This window comes from Polypterus senegalus, chromosome 4 (assembly GCF_016835505.1).
Source record: "Polypterus senegalus isolate Bchr_013 chromosome 4, ASM1683550v1, whole genome shotgun sequence".
NCBI classification, from domain to species: Eukaryota; Metazoa; Chordata; class Cladistia; order Polypteriformes; family Polypteridae; genus Polypterus; species Polypterus senegalus.
The window spans coordinates 147,383,017-147,406,685 of NC_053157.1; the positions used below are offsets into that span (position 1 = coordinate 147,383,017).

The 23,669-nt window shown below is 39.0% G+C and overlaps 1 protein-coding gene across 2 annotated transcripts in view; it reads right to left on the reverse strand.

Moving 5' to 3' along the window:
* The window catches only part of tbc1d14 (TBC1 domain family, member 14), a 135,764-nt gene extending 112,095 nt beyond the window's left edge, over positions 1-23,669 (reverse strand). The window contains exons 1-2 of one of the 2 annotated variants that reach the window (XM_039751436.1): positions 23,523-23,669; positions 23,014-23,174 (exon numbers count right to left, since the gene is read on the reverse strand). In XM_039751436.1, the coding sequence (XP_039607370.1) occupies positions 23,014-23,017 (4 nt within the window). In that variant the 5' untranslated portion in view covers positions 23,018-23,174; positions 23,523-23,669. The other variant, XM_039751435.1, reaches the window with a different exon arrangement.

A 23,669-nucleotide genomic window follows, 5' to 3' on the forward strand; every position in this document is an offset into this window, starting at 1 on the left:
GGTGTAGTGTGATACTAAACATCCTTTTATCAAAGCAGTATAATACTCATCAATAACAAGTTCAGCAATTAGGGATGCACCGATACCAGTATCTGGTATCGACCTCGATACCACATTTTCTAAAGTACTTGTACTCGTTAAAAGTCCCCCGATACCACAGTCTGAGAAATGTCTATGTTTGAGTGGGCGTGTAAGGGGTTAATCACAGGCGCCGAGTGCCCGCCCCCAGGCCCCGGCTGCAGCTCAGAGCGGGGAGAAGGCAAGGCGAGTCATGTCAGCCGTGTGGAACTATTTCAAAGTGAATGAAGACAACAAAACAAAGGCGGACTGCAAATTAGGGCTGTGCGATATGACCAAAATCTTATATCCCGATATTTCATTTCATATCCCGATATCACGATATAGTACATTTTCTTTGTATTCAGTGAATAGTTTATATAATCACCACTCCTTTTTTTTCATTTAAATTAAAAAAAATCAAAAATGAGAAGTACTCAACTTGTAATTATTTCTGTTCTTTTATTTAGAACATTTGAGCAAATGTTTGACTTAGAATGTAAACATAAAATGTTAATCTATACTAATAAAAGGCAAAGCCCTCACTCACTCACTCACTGACTGACTGACTCACTGACTCACTCATCACTAATTCTCCAACTTCCCGTGTGGGTGGAAGGCTGAAATTTGGCAGGTTCATTCCTTACAGCTTCCTTACAAAAGTTGGGCAGGTTTTATATAGAAATTCTACGCGTAATGGTCATAACTGGAAGCAGTTTTTCTCCATTTACTTTAATGGAGATGAGCTTCAATGCCGTGGGGGCGGAGTTTCGTGTGACATCATCACGCCTCCCACGTAATCATGCAGTACATAGAAAACCAGGAAGACCTCAAAAAAGCGCTCAAGAAAACATGCATTATATAATTGAGAAGGCAGCGAAACAATAAGAAGCGGCGAGTGACATATACAACCATATTCATGAGTTCTGCTACTTCGGAAACAAAGCACGATGTAAACCTACACTTTAAATTAAGTTCATAGACAGGCTGCCGCTGGCGTTTGTAATTTAGTGCCTGCCCATATAAGGCCGTCCGTCAGCGGCAATCCAATAGCAAACTGCCACGGGTAAATATTCACGGGTGAAGGACTGTGCTTATGGAGAGGAAGATGAGATGGTCAGGGTGGTGTTTGACACAAACTCAGCGAAACTGCGAGAGAAAGTTTTAAGTGCCAGGACTAAGGTAACATTAAATACAGCCATGGACATAGCACGAGATAGCACCAGCACAGCTGGGAACCTTCGATGCATGTACACCGAGTGGCTCACGTGAACTGGCGAGTGCACAGATAAAAGCAACAGTTCCAAAGAGCTGAACAAAACCGAATTACACAATTGAAAAGGCAGCAAAAAATATGAAGCGTCTGATACATACAAGCATATTCATAAATCCAACTACTGCGGAAACAAAGCACATGTTGGAAAAAGTCAATGTCCTGCTAAAGGAAGACAGTGTAAAAAAAACCCGTGCATGCAGTGTGTCAGGTCTCAGATAAAGAAGAAGACGAGCTGTTTATTGATGCAGTAAGAAACGAATACATGAATGAAACCTGTCATCTTTACAACGATTGACAAACACGGAATGTAACTTGAACACAACACATCCTACAAATATGAACCTGATTGAAAGAAATAATGATAATCAAATCCTTGATGACAGCAACACTCAGTAACACTCACAAAACAAATACTGTATATTGACAGTCATGTTACGTTATTTTTAAAACGTTCCCTTTTCTTTTTCTAGCTTTTTTAACACACTACTTCTCCGCGGGTGTGTGTGTGTGTGTATATATATATATATATCTGGCCCGCGAGATCATTTTATATACTGTATTATTGTTATTAAAGCCCGGGTATATGAAGCGCTGGTAACACAATAAACTACAGATCCCATAATGCAGAGCTTCAGCTGCCTTGCCGAACACTTACAGCGTTAATCAAGTGTAGCTTATGATGCTGCAAGTTATTGCGAAGCTAGCTCACACAATGCTGAAGAGAAAAGTTGATTCTGAAAATAGAGCCTTTAAAAACCGATGGGAGGCTGAGTATATGTTTACTGAACCCGTGTGTCATTTGTGGAGCTAATGTGGCTGTAATTACAGAATTTAATCTAAGACGGCACAATGAGACAAAACATCAGGGTAACCTGAATGCAATGCAGAAGATACAGAAAGCAGAAGAATTAAATAAGAATCTGACACTTCAGCGGACGTTTTTACCTGTGCACAATCACAAAGTGATTTCAAGTGAAGCTGCTTTTATGGGAGACACAAATGCACCAGTGCACCTTGCCCCACTTTCCCTGTTGCCAAGTAATGTTAAACCAAGTCGTCACTTCGGTGTTCCCAAATACGCACTTTGCTGATAAACTGAGCGCACTGAGTTTGCACGGCGCTTTGGTGACTTTGAAGAACAAAAAAAGTCTGTCTACATGCGGCTCGAACCTTGTGCATGTTTGGTAGCACATATCTGTGTGAGAAGCTCTTCTCAGTGATAAAGACTAACAAAACAGCACACAGGAGTCGCCTCACTGATGAGCACCTGCAATCCATCCTGAGAATCTCCACAACACAGAACCTCACACTGAACAGAAACGAACCTGTGGCCAAAAAAAGATGCCAGGCGTCCAGCTCTAAAATGACATATGAGCAAAGACAACTGAATGATTTGATTTGTTATTGCTGAAAGGAACACATTTTATTTATATTTCTAGGTTTTGTTATGCAGCATGTTCATATTTGAATTTGTATAATTTTGACAGGATATATTTTTATGGAGAGCAAAATCTTTTGGGATATTTAAAATCTAAGTTTATTTTTATATAAAATTACATAAGAGTAAAGAAATTTGAATGTTTGTTCTTTTAACGTTTACTTTATTTCTAACTTTTATAATTTAGACAGGATATATTTTTATGGAGAGCAAAATATTATAAGTTGTTTAAGGTTTGAGTTGATTTATTCACGAATAATATTCCTGTCTGTTTTTACCATTCCTACCAAAGATATTTCTGTCGACTAAATAAAAATTCCTTCTATTTAAAATTTAAATAGAACTTGAACAAATACGATTGTTCATAATATCCACGCAAACTTGCACGTAAGAGCGGGAGTTATCCGTTTTAACAAGCAGCGTATTGCACTGATACGAAATAGCTGTGTGTGTATATGTAGATATGTATGTATATGTATATATATGTTTATATATGTGTGTGTTTATATGTATGTGTATATGTGTAGATATATATATGTATGTTTATATGTATGTGTATATGTGTAGATATATATATGTATGTATATATGTGTATATGTATAGATATGTATATATATATATATATATATATATATATATATATATATATGACAGCAACACTCATCACTCACAACAGTGACAAAACAATTACATTGACAATCATGTTAACGTTATTTTCATATAAAATGCCTGACATAAACAAAATGTGAACTGTAGCAGCAATAACTCTCACAACATATATTAAATATAAAAGGATCAAAGCACTAACAACTAAACTATATAAGACCAATAAACCCTTTAAACAAAATAAATACAAGTCTAACATTAACTGTCAAAACCAAATGTAAACATTGTACTTCAAACTGTAGCAGCAATAAGGCTTACGACAAAAATATATTAAATGTATAATATTAAATATAATATTTTTTAGGCTACATTCTAGTAAAATGTTAATTTGCACATCGAGTGTGGCAAATCTCCGTTAATGAGTTACAGCTGATCGCCCCGTGCGTGGGACTGGACAGCGCTAACGTGTTGATGCCGTCCAGCCCCAAGCATGGGGCGATCCGCGGTAACTCGTTAACGGAGATTTGCCGTGTTAATGCAGTTGTGGCGTAAACGTAATTTTAACAAGATTAACGCTGACAGCAAACGCTGCAGGGAAAATTATGCCTTAAGCAAATTGTTTTGGTAGCAATTCATCTTCCAAGCTTTTAACATGCTGGTTTAAATAGTACCTTTACAACTGTAATATCCTACGTGGCCTGCATCTCAGTTGTAAACTCTCTGCATGCTCGCTCACGTGCTTTTTGCGGAGGTGGTAGAAGAGGCTTGTCGTGTTGGAGTCTGTGGTAGCGATTGGTTTGCAGCATAATTTGCACAGTACCGTTTTCTGGTCCGTGTCAGACTCTTCAAATCCAAATCATCTCCATACTACAGAGGTAGCCCTTCGTTTAGGAACAAGGTCCTTCTGTGTGGAGCTACCTGGTGTTGCCTCGTCTTCATCAGCCATGCTAGTGTGTCTGCATCCACGTGGTGGCCATCAAAACAATGAAAAAAATATTGCCGTAAACAGTTTATTTTGCGACACCACGAAACAAACGATAGCGTAATGTGCAGCGATAGACGTTTTCATATTGTCATCCGATATATATCGTTATATCGAACAGCCCTACTGCAAATTGTGCTCCGCGAAATTGTCCAGAGGAGGCTCAAAAGGTAGCGCATTTAACACAAGTAATTTAATCAAGCACCTAAAATCCCAACACGACAACGAGTACAAAGAGTTTACCCACACTTCTAAACCAACACAACCCACGCTGCAGCAAACTCTTGCAAGACGAGAGAAAATGTCCAGAGACAATCCACGTGCTGTGAAAACAACACAGGCAATTATCGAGTACATTGCATTGAGTGACCAGCCACTCTCGGAGGTAGAAAATGTGGGATTCCTGCGTCTCCTCCATGTTCTGGAGCCCAGATATGATGTCCCATGCCGCCGCTACATGACTGACACGGAGCTGCCTAAGCTACACGACTCCGTGAAAAAACATATCCACAGCCTACTGCAAGCCTCCTCTGCGTTTAGTTTCACCACGGATATTTGGACAAGCAGTGTTAGCCCCGTGCCCCTAATTAGCCTAACCTCACAGTGGATAGACGAGAGTTTAACGCCGCAACGAGCCATATTACATGCAAAACAATTCCGCGGCTCGCACACCAGCCAGGCTATAGCGCATGTGTTTGAGGAAATGCTCCAGACATGGGGTATACCTAAAACATCAGTACATGTTGTGCTTCGTGACAATGCCAAAAACATGATTAAAGCCATGAATGACGCAGGGCTCTCAAGTCTGCCATGTGTCGTGCACACACTCCAACTGGCTGTTCACGAGGGCTTATTAGCACAGAGGTGTATAGCTGATGCTACAGCAGTGGGGCGGAAAATAGTTGGGCATTTTAAACATTCCGCCTTAGCCTACTCCAGCCTCGAGGAAATTCAGGGACAGCTCAACCAGCCAATAAAGAGACTGCAGCAGGACGTACAGACGCGCTGGAATAGCACGTATTACATGCTCCAGTCCCTCATTGAGCAAAAGCGAGTGCTGGGTAGTACTGGGCGATATGACGATATGTATTGTGGGGACGATAGACACTTTTCTATTGTCCTATTTCTCTTCTATCGTTTCTATCCTAATTTTATCAATAACTAAATAAAATATTGCATTAAATAGGCTATGACAAATGTATGATAATGTCTTGTCGCTATGCAATGCATACTCTACCCTTTATAGAAGTGATAATCAAGAACAAAAATGAACTTTTTTGCAAAGAAACTCCGTCTTGTGGTTTTGCGACAGGACGCTTTACGTTGTTGCGACATGCTTTACGACATGCTTTACGCTAGTTAACTCATGAGTGCTTAAAGATGGAGACGCAAGAGGTTAAAGATGAATGCCCGGAGTTGCAACAAACAAACTGCTATGCAGGCAGCAGCCCAAGAAGTACTTTTACCGAAACGTGGGGGTCCGTCAGTGATTTGGTTGCATTTTGGCTTCAAGAGCTCTGACACGGAGCATAAGACAGTCATGTGCAAACTCTGCCAAAAGACTGTTTCCGCGACGCGCTAACACAACAAACCTCTTTTACCACAAGGTCCACGAAAAAGAATACGGGAGAATCGAAGAAATGCGACGTAAAGAAAGTTGTGAAACAGCCCGGGCAAGTGGCGAGAAAAAATATAGCCAGCCTAAAATTAGAGAGTCTTTCATAAAAAGCACACCGTATAAAAAAACGTCCCAGCGCCATAAAGAAATCACATGTGCCATCTTGAATTACATTTGTAAAGGCATGACCCTGGTGTATGCAGTTGAGAAGGGTAGCTTCCAAGACCTCGTCAAAGTCCTTGACCCGAGGTACGTTATGCCCAGTCGTAAGCACTTCAGTAAAGTCGAGTTGCCTCACTTATATAACGCATGCCGGGCCCAAGTAGAGAAGGATGTTCACAGTGTGGTCCATTATGCCTTGACAACTGACCTGTGGACGAGCAGAGCTAGGCAGCCCTACATGAGCGTAACCATCCATTACATCAGCAAAGACTGGATACTCTGTGCTCGCTGTTTACAGACTGCGTACTTTCCAGATGACCACACAGGAGCCATGATAGCCCAAGGTGCGTTACTCGTGCAGTAATTTGTATGAGGTACTTTTAGTTTACTGTTCTGTCATTTTTACTGTAGTAATTCCAAGAAAGACCCCCTAATAAAGTATTTATCTATCTATAAATTTGACAGTCATTTTTTCTACTTTTACAAAGTAGCCTTTTATGTTTGCACTTTTATTCATGGCTAATGCCTTAAACAGTGTTATGTTCAACTCTGATATTTACTTTTGATACTTTATTTTGGTTTGCAAACTTTGCACTACAAGGTTGAAAAATGTTTTGTGTTTATTTTTTATAATTGAGTGCTTTTCTGCTCAGAAACTTGAAATGGTTGTGCACTTTAATTTTTTTTTTTTTAATAAAGTTTATTTTGATAATACTATTTAAATAACTATGATGTGGATAAAAAAATGTGAAGGCTACTGTAGCTCTACCTCCACCACATCTGTTGTCAGTTGATACATTTATATTGCTAAACTAAAATGTATTTTTCTCATTTGTGACAGTTCAGTTAAATGTCACTTCAAAATAAAGTTGCAAAAAAAGTATGCAATGATATTTTTGTCAAACTTTTCAGAGAATAACTGAAAACGTACTTTATTGTGGGTGGTATATCATGATATATATCGTTATTGTGATATAAAATAATCCATATCGTGATATATGATTTTTCCATATCGCCCAGCACTAGTGCTGGGGGTGTATGTGTCCGAGCATGAACTCCCTGACTATCTCACCGCTCACCAATGGGCTCTTATGGAGAAGACTGTTGCCATCCTCGCCCCCTTTGAGGAACTAAAAAGTGAGCAGCTACGACGCACTAGCCTCTGATGTCATCCCAGCTGTGACTGTGCTAGTGAGACTTCTAAACAGAGAAACAGACGAGGACCATGGCGTCAAGACAATGAAAGCAACCTTACTGGCAGCTGTGAAGAAGCGCTTCAGTGACGTCGAGACCAACCCACTGTACTTCATCTCCACCATACTTGACCCAAGGTAAAGTGTGTGTGCTATTCAATGATAAACTACAGTACTAAATGTAAGATTAATTTCCATCTGAAATATTATATTTTTGTAACTAAAATACACAAATACAAATGTATGCAATATATATAATATGAAATATATTTCCCTTATTACTACCAGAAAGCCAAATGGCTGGCATTTGTGACAGTGGTTTAGGGGAAACTAAAATCAGTCCTATTTTTCCACATATTAATACATTCATGAATTTTGTTCAGGTATAAAGATCGCTTCTTCTCCAACAACACTGCTCCGGACGCCAAGCTGCACCTGAAGCAGGAGCTGCAGATGATGTCCAGAGCTGAGGCAGAGGGGAGTCGGGCAGAAGCTGCAGAACCTCCTGCTAAACTGTTCCTCAAGGCCCAGGCCAGCACTAGCAGCAGTCTGGACACTGTATTTGAAGAAATAGCTAAGGAGCAGCCCCAGGCAGCACAGCCGCTGGCAGCAGGTGCTGCCATTGAGCTCGACACGTACCTCGGAGAGGCCCCAAGCCCTCGAGAAGACAGTCCTCTGAAGTACTGGGGTGTCAACAAAATCAGGTTCCCCACTTTGGCTAAAATGGCCCAGAAATACCTCTCAGCCCCATGTAGCACTGTGGAAAGTGAAAGGCTTTTAAGCTCAGTGTCACACATTATAGATGAAAACAGAAACAGGCTGACTGCTGATAATGCAGAAAAGCTACTTTTCTTAAAATAAAAAAAAAAAAAAACCTGCCACTCACTTTTTATAAATAGGCTCCATTAAGTGAGTCGTCTTAGACTTGATGTTAATACCTACCTCAGTTGCACTGACTGCCACAGTTCTATGTTGGTGGATGTTGTTAGTTTATTCCAATATTGTGCACTAAATAGCAAAGATGTTTATTAATGCCCCTTGTGTTGTCTAAAGCGGCAGAGTTTACAACAAACTGAAAAAAATACTTGAGTTGCACTGTCACCGTTTAAATTTTTTTTTATAATTATTTATTCTGTAATATGTTGCATACAACATGCTTTTCATTTTAAATAAATGTTCTTAATTCCAAACTAGTCCCTTGTTTTTTTTGTTAAATTATATGACTAAAGCTGTTACCTGTAAATTTAAATCATGTTTTTATTAAGTACTCGGTATCGGCGAGTACTGAAATGCAAGTACTCATACTAGTTTTTCCAAAAAAGTGGTATCGGTGCATCCCTATCAGCAATTGATACCACTGTAATGATGCATACACAGTGTGCAAAAAATATATATTTTGTGGTCAGTATAATAAAGACTGTTTGCATGTTTATCTGAAAGTCTCCAGGGGTTTTAGCCAAAATTAAAAACCTTCCTGTGCCTGAAACTTGGAACGAAAATTTCAATGGACACATCCAATAACAATACTTCAGTGCATCCGGTTGCTATGACAAATGAAAACTTAACTACTTGGGTAAAATGAAACAGCTACATGCAACATTTTTGTGTTAACCAGCTTCATAGACAATGCCCTCAAATGCATCCATTTGTCTTCACAGCTAAGAAAAAAAGATTGTGCAACATAAATGAAGCATTGCAAAACAGATTACTGCCAGACACAAAAAAGTAAAGAAAGCAACATTAAACAAACATTTATACCCTTAAGTACAGTTAGTCTTACGAGATAGATATATACATAAAAAAATCTGCAGCTAATCTAAACAGTCAAGCTAGAAAGCAAACTTTATACAAAAGAGCAAGTGGCTGAATTTTTGTGAATGACACATCCTGTTCCCTACATTTGGGGATACACATGGTGGCATACATAGCCTGGGAAAGTGCCAACAGCTGCTATGATAGGTATGGGCTCTCGCTTCTTGTGAAGGTAATGTGAAGTGGAGAGCTCAAATAGCGCTCAGTATCATGCCACACCAAACAGTATGCTCAAATGCTACGTTCACATATTGCTGAACAGTGCAAAATCTCACGTGAATACCCTATGAGGTGTGAGTTGCCAGTAGCACAATTCACCAAAAAAAAAATCCTGAATGGTAAGGTAACAAAGTATCACCTCTGTAAAAAGCAAAAAGCCCAAACAGAAATTTGAGAAAAGGCAAGTGGATAAGAATACCATAGCATCTCCAAAATTTAAGTACAGTGCAGAAACAAGCACCAGGTTAGTTGACCTTATGACACCAAATACCATTAAGTCCTTCATCCCAACTTTTCCAACAACCAAACCTGCCACCATCTGAAATTAAGTGTTTTCTAAAAAAAAAAAAAAAATATACACAGCATGTAATATCTCTATCTGGCACGTGTTGGCAATTTTGTAATTGAGGCTATGTGGCACACCGCCAGAAGAGCCTAAAAACTTTCCAAACATATCCACTTTGAAGAGGCAAAAGTTTCAAAATCAGAAAATATGCCTTCTGTGTTCTAACATGTTTCTGAAAACAATAAGCAACTGGAGATCATTTTATTGAATAATCCTGATATTAAATGCCATGAGGCAAGAAGACATTTTCTATTTGCTTGTGTGATAGTAGTGACTTCATGGGAGGAGTTCTGACATAAATACAGAAGTAAATCGATACAATACAAAGCATGTGGTGGGAGAATTTGACTGTGATTTGGTCTTTCAAGAGGAAACCATGCCCCTTTAAAGGTTATTGTGGAAGATGACAACAGATGGAGTGTGCACAATTGGTCTTTTAAAATGGCTAAATCCTGCTGACAAAGAATTTGGCAATGTAGGAATTGTATTACACAACTGAGTAATATAAATAAAATGTATTATTATTATTATAGCACCTTTCCCATGCTCAAGGCACTTACAGAATATAAGAAAGAATGGCTGGGTATACAGTATATAGCATAGTACAAAGCAAATAAATAAAGAAAATTAAGACAATAAAATCAGATAAAGCCTAACAGACAACAGAATTGATGGTCTAGCACACACACACGTTACATGCGCATCTTGACGGAGTGGTAAACTGAGAGAAGGGGAATGAAGTCAAGCAGAGCTAAAAGCCTTCCTGAACAGATGAGTTTTAAGTTGTTTTTTAAAAGAATTCATGAAGTCAGCTGATCTGATTAATTTCGGTAGGTCATTCCAGAGTCTGGGCGCTATACAGCTGTAGGCCCTGTCACCCATTGAGTGTAGATTACTGTGGGGCACAACAAGATTGCCAGAATCAGAGGACCTTAGTGAGTGGGCAGGCACATAGTGATGGAGAAGGTCACTGATGTAATTTGGCGCGAAGTTATTTAAGGCTTTGTAGGTTATTAGTAGGATTTTATATTTGATTCTGTAAGACACAGGGAGCTAGTGAAGACGGAGCAGGATGGGTGTGATGTGTTCACTGCTGCTGGTTCGAGTAAGGACTCTTGTAGCTGAGTTTTGAATAAGCTAGAGCTGTGATATAAGATTAGAAGGGGCACCTGCCAGCAGCGAGTTACAATAATCGATGCAGGATGTGATAAAAGCATGGACAAGTTTCTCAGCATTAGAAAAGGAGAAGAAGGAGCGAACACGGGATATGTTACGGAGGTGAAAGTAAGAAAGTTTCTTAATGTGATTTATGTGGGTGGAGTAAGAAAGGGAGGAATCAAAAATGACACCAAGATTCTTTGCAGTAGAGGCAGGTCTGATGAGATCACCACCAAGACTGACTGGGAAGGAGCTCATTTTATTAAGTTGCATTTTAGTCCCAATTTGCAGGAGTTCAGTTTTGTTGCAGTTTAATTTTAAAGAGTTCTGCTCCATCCAGGTTTTAATTTCACTAAGGCAGGTTGTGAGCCGAGAAAGCTCTGATGAAGTTCCACTTTTAACATTGAAGTAGAGCTGAGTATCATCTGCATAAAAATGATAGCCCAGTCCATAGCTACGAATAATATGGACAAAGGGAAGCATATAAATACAGAAGAGAAGAGGGCTGAGGACAGAGCCCTGAGGAACTCCTTGTGTGAATCGCGCCGAGCTGGATCTGCTGTTGCCAAGACTAACAAACTCTTGCCTATCAGTCAGATAGGACTTGAACCACTGGGGCCAGTGCCAGAGATACCCAGCATGTTCTCCATTCTGGACAGTAGAATGTCATATCTGACCTGAGTGTCAAATGCTGCACTGAGGTCTAATAGAATTAATATGCTGGTTTGTCCAGAGTCTGCTGCCATAAGATCATTGATTACCAGTAGCACAGCAGTTTCACAGTTGTGCTGCACCCTGAAACCAGATTGAAAGGGTTCCATCAAATTATTAGACGTTAAGTAATTGGTGAGCTGGGAAGCTACAATACGCTCAAGAGCTTTTGACAGGAAAGGTAAGTGGGAAATAGGCCGGAAATTGTTAAGATTGTCAGCATCAAGACCAGACTTTAACATTAGGGTTACAGAAGCGATTTTAAAAGTGAGCGGCATAGAGCCAGTGTCAAGGGATGAGTTTATTATTGTTGTAACAGTCGAGATTATGGCATGAAGGCAGGATTTAACACTAGAATTACCAGAGTCTACGAAAAAACTCGTAGATCCGGCCCACCTTAAAACTGTTCTCACTTCTCTGCCACCGTCTTTTGTCTTCTAAATGTGCCGATTAAAACAAGCAGCAAGCAGCCGGCTATTCCATCCCCCCCTGTCGCAGAACGTTCATTAAGTTTTCCCAGCTCATGCCTTGTTTGATTATCTGGGAGTGACTCAACTGCTGGAATTTTAGAGTGGAAATAATAGATCGTTATTTGGAACACATGCATTTCATGTGTGTTATGTTTCTACAGTAATCTGTGTAAACACATTGTTAAAACAGAAACTTTTTGATATTTTAATAATAAATGTTACAAAATGTAGGCATAAACTATAGAATATGTAAAGCCTGATTTCCAAAGATCAAATAAGCACTATCACAAAAGTTTCAAGAATGCTGCAATTGCTGCCCTGGCGTAGCGCTAAGATTTGTTTCTTAGAGCCCGGCATGCTTACCGTGTCTGAGACCAGAGTTCGATTCCCCGCTGGGGAGAAAGTGTTAATTTTTTCTTTTTCTTTTTAACCTTCGCCGCTCTGCCTGCCTGCAAGTGTCTGCTTTCTGTGTGTTGGGGCGTTTTTTTTTCTTTTTTCTTAAGTAAATCGTTAAGTTTAAAATGTCGATCACGGTTATTTCTGTTCATTAATTCATGCTTTCATTCATTATAACTAATACTGCTATCAAGTGGTCGCTATTTTTGCCTGTTGTATACAATCTATCTAGCGTCTTTATCTCCACTCTCGCTGCCTGCTTGCCTTTCTGCAGCACCCGTCACATACATAGATAGATGTGAAAGGCACTATCAACTTCTGTCTGTGCATCATTCAGTGATCTGTGTAACAGTGTGTGTCTTACAGAACTTAAAAATAAGAACAGTTATAAGGACACTTGTTCAAGTAAATTGCAGTCTCAATTATTAAAAAATATTTTAAAAGGAGCATCCCACATGAAAATATAACGATCTCATTAACTGACAGTGCATACTAGTTTATAAATTTTATGTCCGTTTGAGGTAAAAAAGAAAATACATTAAATCATGTATCAATCGACACACGCTGCACGCAGGCAAGCGGGCAGTGAGAGTGGAAATAAAGACGCTAGATAGATTGTATACAACAGGCAAAAATAGTGACCACTTGATAACAGTATTTAGTTATAATGAATGAAAGCATGAATTAATGAACAGAAATAACCGCGATCGACATTTTAAACTTGACGATTTACTTAAGAAAAAAGAAAAAAAAAACGCCCCAGCACACAGAAAGCAGACACTTGCAGGTAGGCAGAGCAGCGAAGGTTAAAAAAAAAAAAAAAAAAATGGAGTAATAAAGTGAGAAAAGGGAAACTGAGGAGTTGTTCTGTGCACGTGGAGTAACAGCAGATGTATACATCAGCCAGTAGAACTTGAAGTGAAAAAAGGAAGTCCAATAATGAGTTAAGACCTTTTTGTTTTGTCCTTTAATTAAAAAAGATCTAAATGTGAATGGACAGCAAGCTTGTGTTTCGCAAAACAAAAAAGAATTTACTCTTGCTGTGTTAAAAACAAACTAACCGGCTTGTTAGCTTAAGAGCCAAATGTGTTGTTTTTAAATTTAAGCAAGATAAGCATGTTAACTTGGGTGTTCTTGAGAAGTATAATATAAACGTTAGAATGTTGGGTTATTATAATGGCAAGGATTTTATTTTCTTTTATTGCATGAACATTATGGATAAATATTTTGTGTATGTTATATTTGTTCATACAAAAGCATGGTTTTATTTTTGTATTTTTATGGTCACAATTTAATTTTAATAAAAATGAGGTCTGCAATTAAACTGTAAATATACCACTTTAATATAAAGCAAAGCTTCTATACTGCTGGTTATTCAACTTAGTAAAGAAAGTGAAAAAAGACACATCAAAAACAATTTGCACTGATCCTAAAAAAAAAAAAAAATTGAGTATGTCCACAGCTAATAAATCCCGGGGGAGTAAATGCGAACATTAATTTTATTTTAATTCTTTTCATTTTTATTACTATTTAATTTAATATTGTTTCTTTGTATCAGTATACTGCTGCTAGATTATGTGAATTTCCCCTTGGGATTAATAAAGTATCTATCTAAATTATAAAATCACCAAGAATTCCTAATCCTGTCTCTCCTGTCTGCAAAACAAATACAGTGGAACCTCGGTTTATGAGTGTTTTGCAAGATGAGCAAAAATTTGTAATAAATTTTGACTTGATAAACGAGCGATGTCTTGCAATACGAGTAGTATGGATACACTTTGTCTGCTGAGTGTCATGTGATCACAACTGAGCTGATGGTGGTTCTCTCTCCTTATCTCGCTCGCTCACCCAGCCCCTCTCCTCTCTCTGCGCCCCCCCCTCTCTCTCTCTCTCTCTGCCCCCTCTCTCTCTCTCTCTCTCTCTCTCTCTCTCTCTGCGTAGGTGGCTTCCCTGCACTAACCAAAACCGTACTTATTTCAGTGGTATGATGCCGTCCGTCGCTAGATGGTAGATGCCATCTCCGGGCATGGAAACCACTCGGTAAGTGACAGTTCTTTGATCGATGGACATGTTAATGGGGGTACGGTTGGAATGATAAAGGAAATGGGTACCTGAACAATGTAAAGTAAGTCTAAAATACCTACACAGTAACTATAATCGTAATAAATGAACAATAAAACAGCGGAGAAGCCATGGATTAAATAAAAAGGCTGTAGTTATCAGCAAGGAGACGTGAATCCCGTGGCGAAGCAAGGAAGGGAATGTAGAGACTGGAGCGAAGGACGGCCTTATATAGGCAGGCAGCCAACAACGTGGGAGGCGTTGGGATGGAGGACCCAACGCTGCCTCACATGGTGACCGAGCTGCAGGCTATGGACGTATATATGTACGTAAGTAGGATTCAGTTAGCGTTGGGAACCTGCGTACCAAATTTCTTGAAAATGGGCCCATAAGTAACAAAGACCGCTGAAAAGTTCAATATGGCGGCCGACAGTGGCATCATACCACCAAAATAAGTATGTACATTGGTTTCGGTTTGCGCAGGGAAGCCGCCTTCCAAATTTCGTAAAGATGGAGCCATAAATAAGATAGTTCAACATGGTGAACGTTGTCAACCGTTATGACCGGTATGCGTAGAATTTCGAATTGAAACCTGATTAACTTTTGTAAGTAAGCTGTAAAGAATGAGCCTGCCAAATTTCAGCCTACTACCTACTCGGGAAGCTGGAGAATTAGTGACGTTGGAAAGTTCAATATGGCGGCCGACAGTGGCATCATACCACCAAAATAAGTACGTACATCAGTTTTGGTTAGCGCAGGGAAGCCACCTACCAAATTTCGTGAAGATGGGGTCAGCCTTCTACCTACATGGGAAATTGGAGAATTAGTGATGAGTGAGCAAATCAGTGAGTGAGTGAGGGCTTTGCCTTTTATTAGTATAGATTACCTCACTGTAAACTTGCGATAGTTATAATATTGCACAACCTGAGCCAGTTTATAAAGCGCGTATTTACATTTACGATAGAATTTTAAGATGAAATGCAGCAAAATAAAACTAACTTAATTTAAATAATCTATATTGTTAATAAACACGTGAGGACACTGGTCGCAGCGCTAGCAAGGAGCTGGCACTCCGTTCAAGGATTGTTCCTGCCTTGCGCTGTATTCTTGCTGGGACTGGCGCAACACTGGATGGATTGAATAATTTATCATGTACTACGAAGATATTTCAATGTTCCTTAAAAGATTTGAAGAATCGGCATTCTAAGCTTACACATGGCTTAACGTCTATTACAGAGCTGACTGTGTGGCGATTGGGTATTTGGAGAAAGAAAAGGACGGACTGGAATTGGGGGATAGTATGCTGCAAAAATGATTTTATCGAAGGTAGCACACGGCGCAGCAAGCATCTTGCGTGAGGCATGAACAATCACTGCGCCACCATGTTCCTGTGTTTAACAACATCCTAAAATGATATCAAGTATATATATCTCTGTATTTTAAATTATTCAGAGAGCTGTAATATCACGAATGTAATGGATTCTGTGTCCTGTCGAAGGAAGAGAAAGCCTGTTTAAGAAGCACGTAGTAATTCACACACAGAGTACATAGAAGATCAAATACAAACAAAGCATTTAACGTGCTACTTTAGTTATAATGGGATTTGAGAAACTAGTAAATTAAACGATTTTAAGATGAAAGTTTATTTTGTCATTAAAGTAGAACATCAAACATGTGATTTAAGTGGGAAATTTAGAGATTAAAGTTGACATTTCTCATTTTTCCCCAACTGTGTGCCTATTTTTTTTTCTCTGTACCCTAATAAGATTTCATAAGACACTCAGACGGTGGGCTATGACTTGCCTTTTCACGGCAACTTTGATATCTGAAAACTTTATTTCGGGCACTGTGCGACTTTGTGAACTTGAGCATTCAAGTTTCTCCAACACTATGTCACTCTATCAGCTTCCTTTTGTTGTTTATATCACTGTTTAAACCAACAAAGAGTACGTTTTTCATTGCCTCCACATTCTCCCCCCTCCCCATGCTTTTGCTATTGCCTTTTCATAGGACACAAAGCTTAATGGCTCTTTATATTGATTTGCATATTCAAAGATACCAAAATATTATGCATAAATGTAGTAATTTTCCAATTTCAGAACAAGAAAACATAGCATCTGCTGTTTTACCATTATTAAATTAAGGAAGAAATTTAGTTTACATCTAATGAACAAAAAATTCATTAAACACACTATTGCTCTCCTCTCTTTCACTGTTTTGGATAAGGAATAATCTAGCAGTTAAAACATAATAAATATACTGCCTTGGAGTCATACACTAATCGAATATGAAGATGTAGTTCTTTGTAATATATTTCAAACCACTAAAGCTCAAAATTAGTTTTTAATGTGATATTGTTGTGTTAGGGGAAAAAAAAAATTTACGGTTTATTTTATAAATCGTTAAAATGTTTTCTTTTTTTAATGACAAAGTCTGGTGGAAACAAAATTGCTGGAAGAGCTCTAAAGGTCTCATTTTCCAAAGGAAACTTAAAAAAATATTTACAATAAACCACCAAAAATGTTCAAAAAGCTATAATTGTCTATTATATCAGTAACACCTCTAATTTCCCAGTAGATAATGACAAGTATTAGCTTGCTAACTCTATCCAAGAACCTTGATAACACGTTGCGGATAAGATTTTTAACACGTTCATTATCATGTTAAGTAGAACAAAACATTAAATATTCATCAATGCAAATCTTCAGCGACTAGACTAAAAAAAGCTTTATTTCTACAGCTGAGAAAAACTGTAGTGTATCCATTAGGGATGCAAACCCCAACACAAGAAAACACCATTTCGAAACACGTCGCAATGGCTTGTGTTTCAGATGCTTAAGCAGATAATTACTCCCGTTCTTTGAATCCATAATTTTTTTTACCGAGCAGCTGATTTTTCTTCTTTAGTTAAAAAAACCAAATGAAATAACAGCTTACTCATGATACAAATTCATCTTATTTTAGGCAGGTGTGCAACGGATTTAATATAACAAATAGCACAACCTAATGGTAAGCATCATTACTGCTATGGAACTGGCATCACAAATGGGCATTACTATTAGGCTAAGACTAAAACCTGAATAACTGTTCTTATCTCATATTCTTGATTTCATTATCAAATCAAATGTGATCTCTGAATAAAAGTTTTACAAAGTTATTAAAATAATGTTGAGGCATAATGAAACACTATATACTGGCTGAAACTAAAACATGCTAATGAACATTAATACATAAACAAAAAGTGTTACAATGTAATTTACTACTTTTCAAAGTAGATTATATCATTAATACTTTTGGTTTATTCCATTACAATGCATACTGTAAATGACCAGGTTACACAAAAATATTCAATTGAATACCTAATACAATTAAAACTCTCTTTACTAGACAAGGCAACTAATAGTAGAAGCATGGTTACAAGTATAGAATCAAACATAATAGCTAGAAAACTAACAACAATACAGTGTTCTCAATTGTTACTTTAAAAACAGAAAATGAAGCATTGTATTGATAAAAAAAAGTGCCATACACTACAAAATTTGAGATGCTGCCAATTGAGTAAATGCCATTTTTCCTAATATAAAGCAATACAGGGCATTGTTTGCCCATACTATAAAGTGGACAGGTTATAATTCTTCAGGTTGAGTAAAATTACAACAATCAAGACGAAAACAGAGCATTCAGCTCAGCAAAGCTCACCAGTTCTATCCACTCAATTCTTTCAAAAAAATATTAAGTTGAGTTTTAAAAGTCCCTAACGTCTTACTGTCTACCACACTACTTGGTAACTTATTTCATGTGTCTATTGTTCTCTGTGTAAATAAAAATTTCCTAATGTTAGTGCGAAATTTATCCTTAAATTTCCAACTATGTCCCATGTTTTTGATGAACTCATGTTAAAGCAGCAGTCTTGATCCACTGTACTAATTCCCTTCAGAATTTTAAACACTTCAATAATATCTCTTAATCTTCATTTGCTTAAACTGAAAAGGCTCAGCTCTTGTAACCCTGGAATCAGACTAGTCACACATCTCTAGACGTTATCTAGTGCTGCTATGTCCTATGTATAGCCTGCAAACCAAACAAGACACAAATTAAAAACATGAATCATTTTCAAGTTCTCATTAATCAATTTTACTACATCAAACATTACACCAAAAGGGCTATGAAAGTAGAATTATGGAGGGATGTTTCAGCCAAAATTAAATAAAGGCGCAAATAAAAGTACTGTGAGGGGGAAAACAAAATGGGTCACGAAGTATGCTTTCTGTTGCATATTTATGTATTTTTTCCATAATATTTCTCCAAATGCATTATGAAGTATGGCTTGAAATAAAACTCACTTTTACTTGACAAAGTTGAGAGGGTGGGCTAGCACATACTGTGTTTTGATTGGTAAATCATCTTCTGTAGATTGCTCATATCTAATTCAATGTCTGTGCAAAAAGAAAGTGGTAAATGAGATACCACAAGAATTAGAAAAGGCTTACTACCATCAATTCAACTGATTCTACCGAAGTTATCACATATTTTGGACAGAAAATTGAAGATTTATCAGATTACAATCTTGTCTTTTTTAGACTACGATGTTGATGAAACTATTTTTGACAACATCGAAGAACTTGTGCAGTGGACTAGATGACATGGAAGTTCAGGTGACAAAGTTACCTGCCCTGGATGTCCATTCTTTGATATTCCAGCGGAGTCAATAGAACGCTTTCTTTTATACGGTTTCAAAAGTAGAACAGATCTATAGGGTGTATGGGAGAAGATGATATAAAATGCACATCGTGTTTATATTAAAACCTGCGACTGAAAATAGAATTTCAGCTTCTTTGTTATTGTTTAATTTGTACCAAAAGGTTAATTAAAAATTGTAAATTTTTAATTAATTCATAGGGTTATGTATGGAATAGCATATCGGGTAAATGGCCTCCACGGCTTTGCTGGCACATACGCACTCTTTTGTTAAAATCTTCCATGACCATTTGCATAAATGTGGCTGAGTTTCATTGATACAGCGCTCAATTTCCTCCTTCAAGGCGTGGGTGGTCGTGAGCTTGATGGCATAAACCTTAGACTTCAAAAAACCCCAAAGAAAAATGTCCAACGGCATTAAATCGCATGATCTGGGCGGCCAATTCAGATCACCAAAACAGGAAATTACACGACCAGGAAATGACTCATGCAGTAATTGAATTGTTTCTCAGGCTGTATGGCATGTGGCACCGTCTTGTTGAAACCACATGTCGTCCACATCCATATCTTGCAATTTAGGCACAAAAAGCCGGATTATCATGTCTCGATAGCGAGCACCATTAACTGTTATTGCCTGATCAGCCGCATTTTCGAAGAAGAATGGTCCGATGATGCCTCCAGCCCAAAATCTGCACCAAACAGTGACACGTGGTGGATGCATTTGTTTCTCAACAAGCATTCATGGATTTTCTGAACCCCAAATGTGACAATTTTGACGATTAACAAAGCCATCAAGATGAAAATGAGCCTCATCGCTGAAGATGATTTTGTTCGAAAAAGTTGAAACGCGATAAAAATGCGTTGTTCTTTCGTGTAGCGCTCCATTTTTAATAACCCTGAACTGTGAGCTGTCACGCTGTCCTTTTTTTTCCATTGGCAACACTTTACCGCACAAATGGCGTCAAATTCAAATCTTGCGTGAATTTTTGGACACCCGTTAGATGCGTCTCACGCATGTATTAGACCCAAGGATTACTCAGGTTGTAAAAGTGATAACAGCATTAGTCCCGAGCGTTACTCTGCCAACGGTATAGAGATGCCTTATCTAACTGTCATGCCCAAGCGTTATCCTGGCAACGATGTAGACGCATCTTCTCCTAGCCTATGTGGCGCACGCCCCTGTGATGGAAGGACAAGGGAAAGGGCATATTCATGGCAAAACCTGCCCCCCCCACCCCAGAACACAAGAGGGGAACCCCTTGGGTTACATCTGGGCCACGGATCTGGACCTTAAAAGCTCAACCCTGCTGGTACCTTTGCCCACCGCTAGGTGGCGCCTGAACAGTTCTGGATCATTGGACAGGAAGTGCTGCCAGAAGAGGATCTGGGAGCACCTGGAGCACTTCCAGGTGCATTATAAAAGAGGTCGCCTAACTCTTTTCAAGAAGCCAGAGTCAGGAGGTGGAGGACAAAGCGTTCTGGGAGAGTAGTGTAGGTGGCAGAGATGAGAAAGACAGAGAGAGACAGAGAAAGAAAAAAGAAAAAGAGGAGACTGAGCAGTGTTGTGCTGGACAATTGTGGACTGTGCTCTGAAGTGTGGAGCGGAAAAAAGAGCTGCTCCAGGAAGAAATAAACTGTGTTGTGTTTTACACTTGTGTGTCTCTGTGCCTGTCTGTGTCCGGATTTGGGGAGCTGTATATTCCCATGCCTTTCACACCTCACAATGGCATATCGTAAGAAACATTTTTCAGCAGCCCAGGTGTTGCAGACTTTTGACAGCAATATGAGCAGTGATGTTGAGGTGCCCCTCATCAGGAATGAAGACAAAGTGAATCTGTCTTCACGCAATGACCGACATGGACAGTGAAACCAAAAGCGATTCTGATGAATCCAGAAGGGACACTCCCGCTTGGGTTTCAGTTGACTTTGACTCAAATAAACCAGCACCACCTTGTTTTGATTTTGTGGGGAAGCTAGGAATAAAATTACATTTTGACAGGCAAGATTCAATTACTTGAAGTTATTTTTTCATAACGAAGTGATCAAAAGAACTGTCGTAGAGAAAAACTTATGCTGTAGTAAAAAATTCAGAGCCCTGTCAAAATCAGATTGCTTTGTGTTTTATGCACTTTCAAAAGTGTCAGAGCATGCAGGATCCTGAAACTGCATTCACAGTATTGAACAAGAAAGAAATTCATTCAGAATATATTTTACTCCAGGTTAAACTAGTCCTTTTCTACACCAGAACACCTTGTTGTGCATGCTGAATAAAGTGGGACGGGGATATTCCCTTGGAGGTCCGAAAGCACATGGATATGCACAATTTGTATTGAAACTCTCAGAGATGGGATCCCCCTTGGAGGTGTGAATGCTGTTATAAATAAGGGCCACTAATTTGGTCAGAATAGACTGCACACTGGCACATACTTCAACTACCGTTACTCACGAGGCAAAAAAATGAGGAAATGCCTGTACAGGGCACTGGGGTGCATCGGCCCACCTCAAGCACTTATTTTACCCCACCTGTAGATGTACCTAATCCAGTCCAAATAGGGTTTAAAAATTAAGCTAATTCTGTCCAAATATAGCTAAAGAAACCAAAACAGAAACCACACCTGATGTTTTCAAAATCTAATGAGAATAGGACAAATTGTAGATGCATGCCTGAAATGCGTTAAAACAAGGTCATCTTGAACTTTACTGGTGCAAAAACACAATCACTACAGCCTCAACACACATCTTACTTCAGCAAGGAGTAACAAAAATCACAAAAGAAATCATTACACTTAAAATGGCTTTGGGCAGTACTGCGTAGAGAAGAAAAGGTGAATGGTAAACTGCATGGTTACCGAGTTACTCTGCAACAATTACTCAACCTACCTAACCTATCTGTGTTCAAGTATATTAAAATGTGTAAATACTTTAAAAAAAGTTCTGATAAAGTATAAAAACAACACTTACAAACCTGTTTAATCCACAAGTGACAATAGAAACCATTGAAATTGTAAATGGAAAAACCTTCTGTGAATTTAAAAAAAAAAAAAATGTAAGACTTACAAACCTGCTTAATCCAGAGGTTTATTATAGCGTCACTGGGTATAAGGCAGGTGGCCAGCCAACACTCGGTCAAGTCATGCACACACTTACAATAGGGCCAACTCAGACTGACCAATTAACCTAACCTAAACCCCTTTTAATTTTATGTACAACAGCCACACAAACAAGTACATGCAAACTACATACAAAAACTGATCAGATGTGGGGTTCAAACCATAGCACAATTTACACACATTATTTCTTATTTTTGAAAGAGTACTCATAATAAATAAACACAGCCTACGCGTTTTAAAGAAGGATCCTATGCTCCGTTTCAAAGGATTAACTACTTCCATTTCACACGGTAAGAGGAAAAAAAAAAGTTTGTTATATTACTGTAAACAAATTCTGGCCAATGAATGACTTTCCACAAAAATCTCTTAACTGAAATTGGGCTATGAATAGAGGGTCCTGTGTGTTTGTTTATGCCCAACACACAGAGTTTCCACGGAAATGAAAGAAATATATTCACATATATAATGCCTTGGAACAGTGTGTTACTGTAAATTTCCTTATGTCAAGAATGAAATAAAAACTACCCGGAAATTAAACTCCAAATTCAAAGCCGTCGCAAGGTTATTTGTCAGCGCTCTCGGTGATAGCTACAGGTAGCATCTAAGTAACTCGAAGGTACAGTAAGCCCCCGCTCCAGACCTACCCCTACCGTTCCGTTGGCAGTATCACATACCAGGCCCACATCACCCCTGCGCTTACTCATAGTTCCATACCCTGACTGCCGCTCCTTCTCCGACGGGTTCCGGGGGGTTTACAGGTGCGCAGAAGCCGCGGCAACCGCCAGGCGTAGGTAGACAGTCTGGTCCATGATCTTGAGGTCCCCGGCTGTGGACTTGGCGACGCTCCTTTCTTCAGGGCAGCTTCACCGCAAAAGAGAAAGTCTCCAGTTAAAACGCTCTGTGAGGAAAAGTGTAACTGCCGCGCACCACCGTCAACCCCAAGGCCCACCACCTGCGGCGCACGCCGCCGCTGTTTCCATGCATTATTCATTCTGCGATGGAAACTCGGAATTAACTGAAGTTCTCTCGAGACAGACCAACCCCCTCCCACCTGCTGTACCACCAGCACCACGGCCACCAACAAAGTAAAAAGCACACGACAAGCAAGCTTCCAGCCCAGCGGATAAACACTCCTATGGCAGAATTACTCCTGCTACAGTCACACAAGCAAGAAAAGAAACTTCTGAAGCTCTTTCGTTTAACTAGTACCTGTTTCTTCGCTGCCAGCGCCATTTTGAAATTAGTACTGCTGCTCTCCTGGAGGAGTGCCAATCGAGCGAAGAAAAACAAAACATCGATCCGGAGATCACCTGTGAGCGGCCTGCACAGGCAGTAGTAATCGCATGAGAGAGTGCG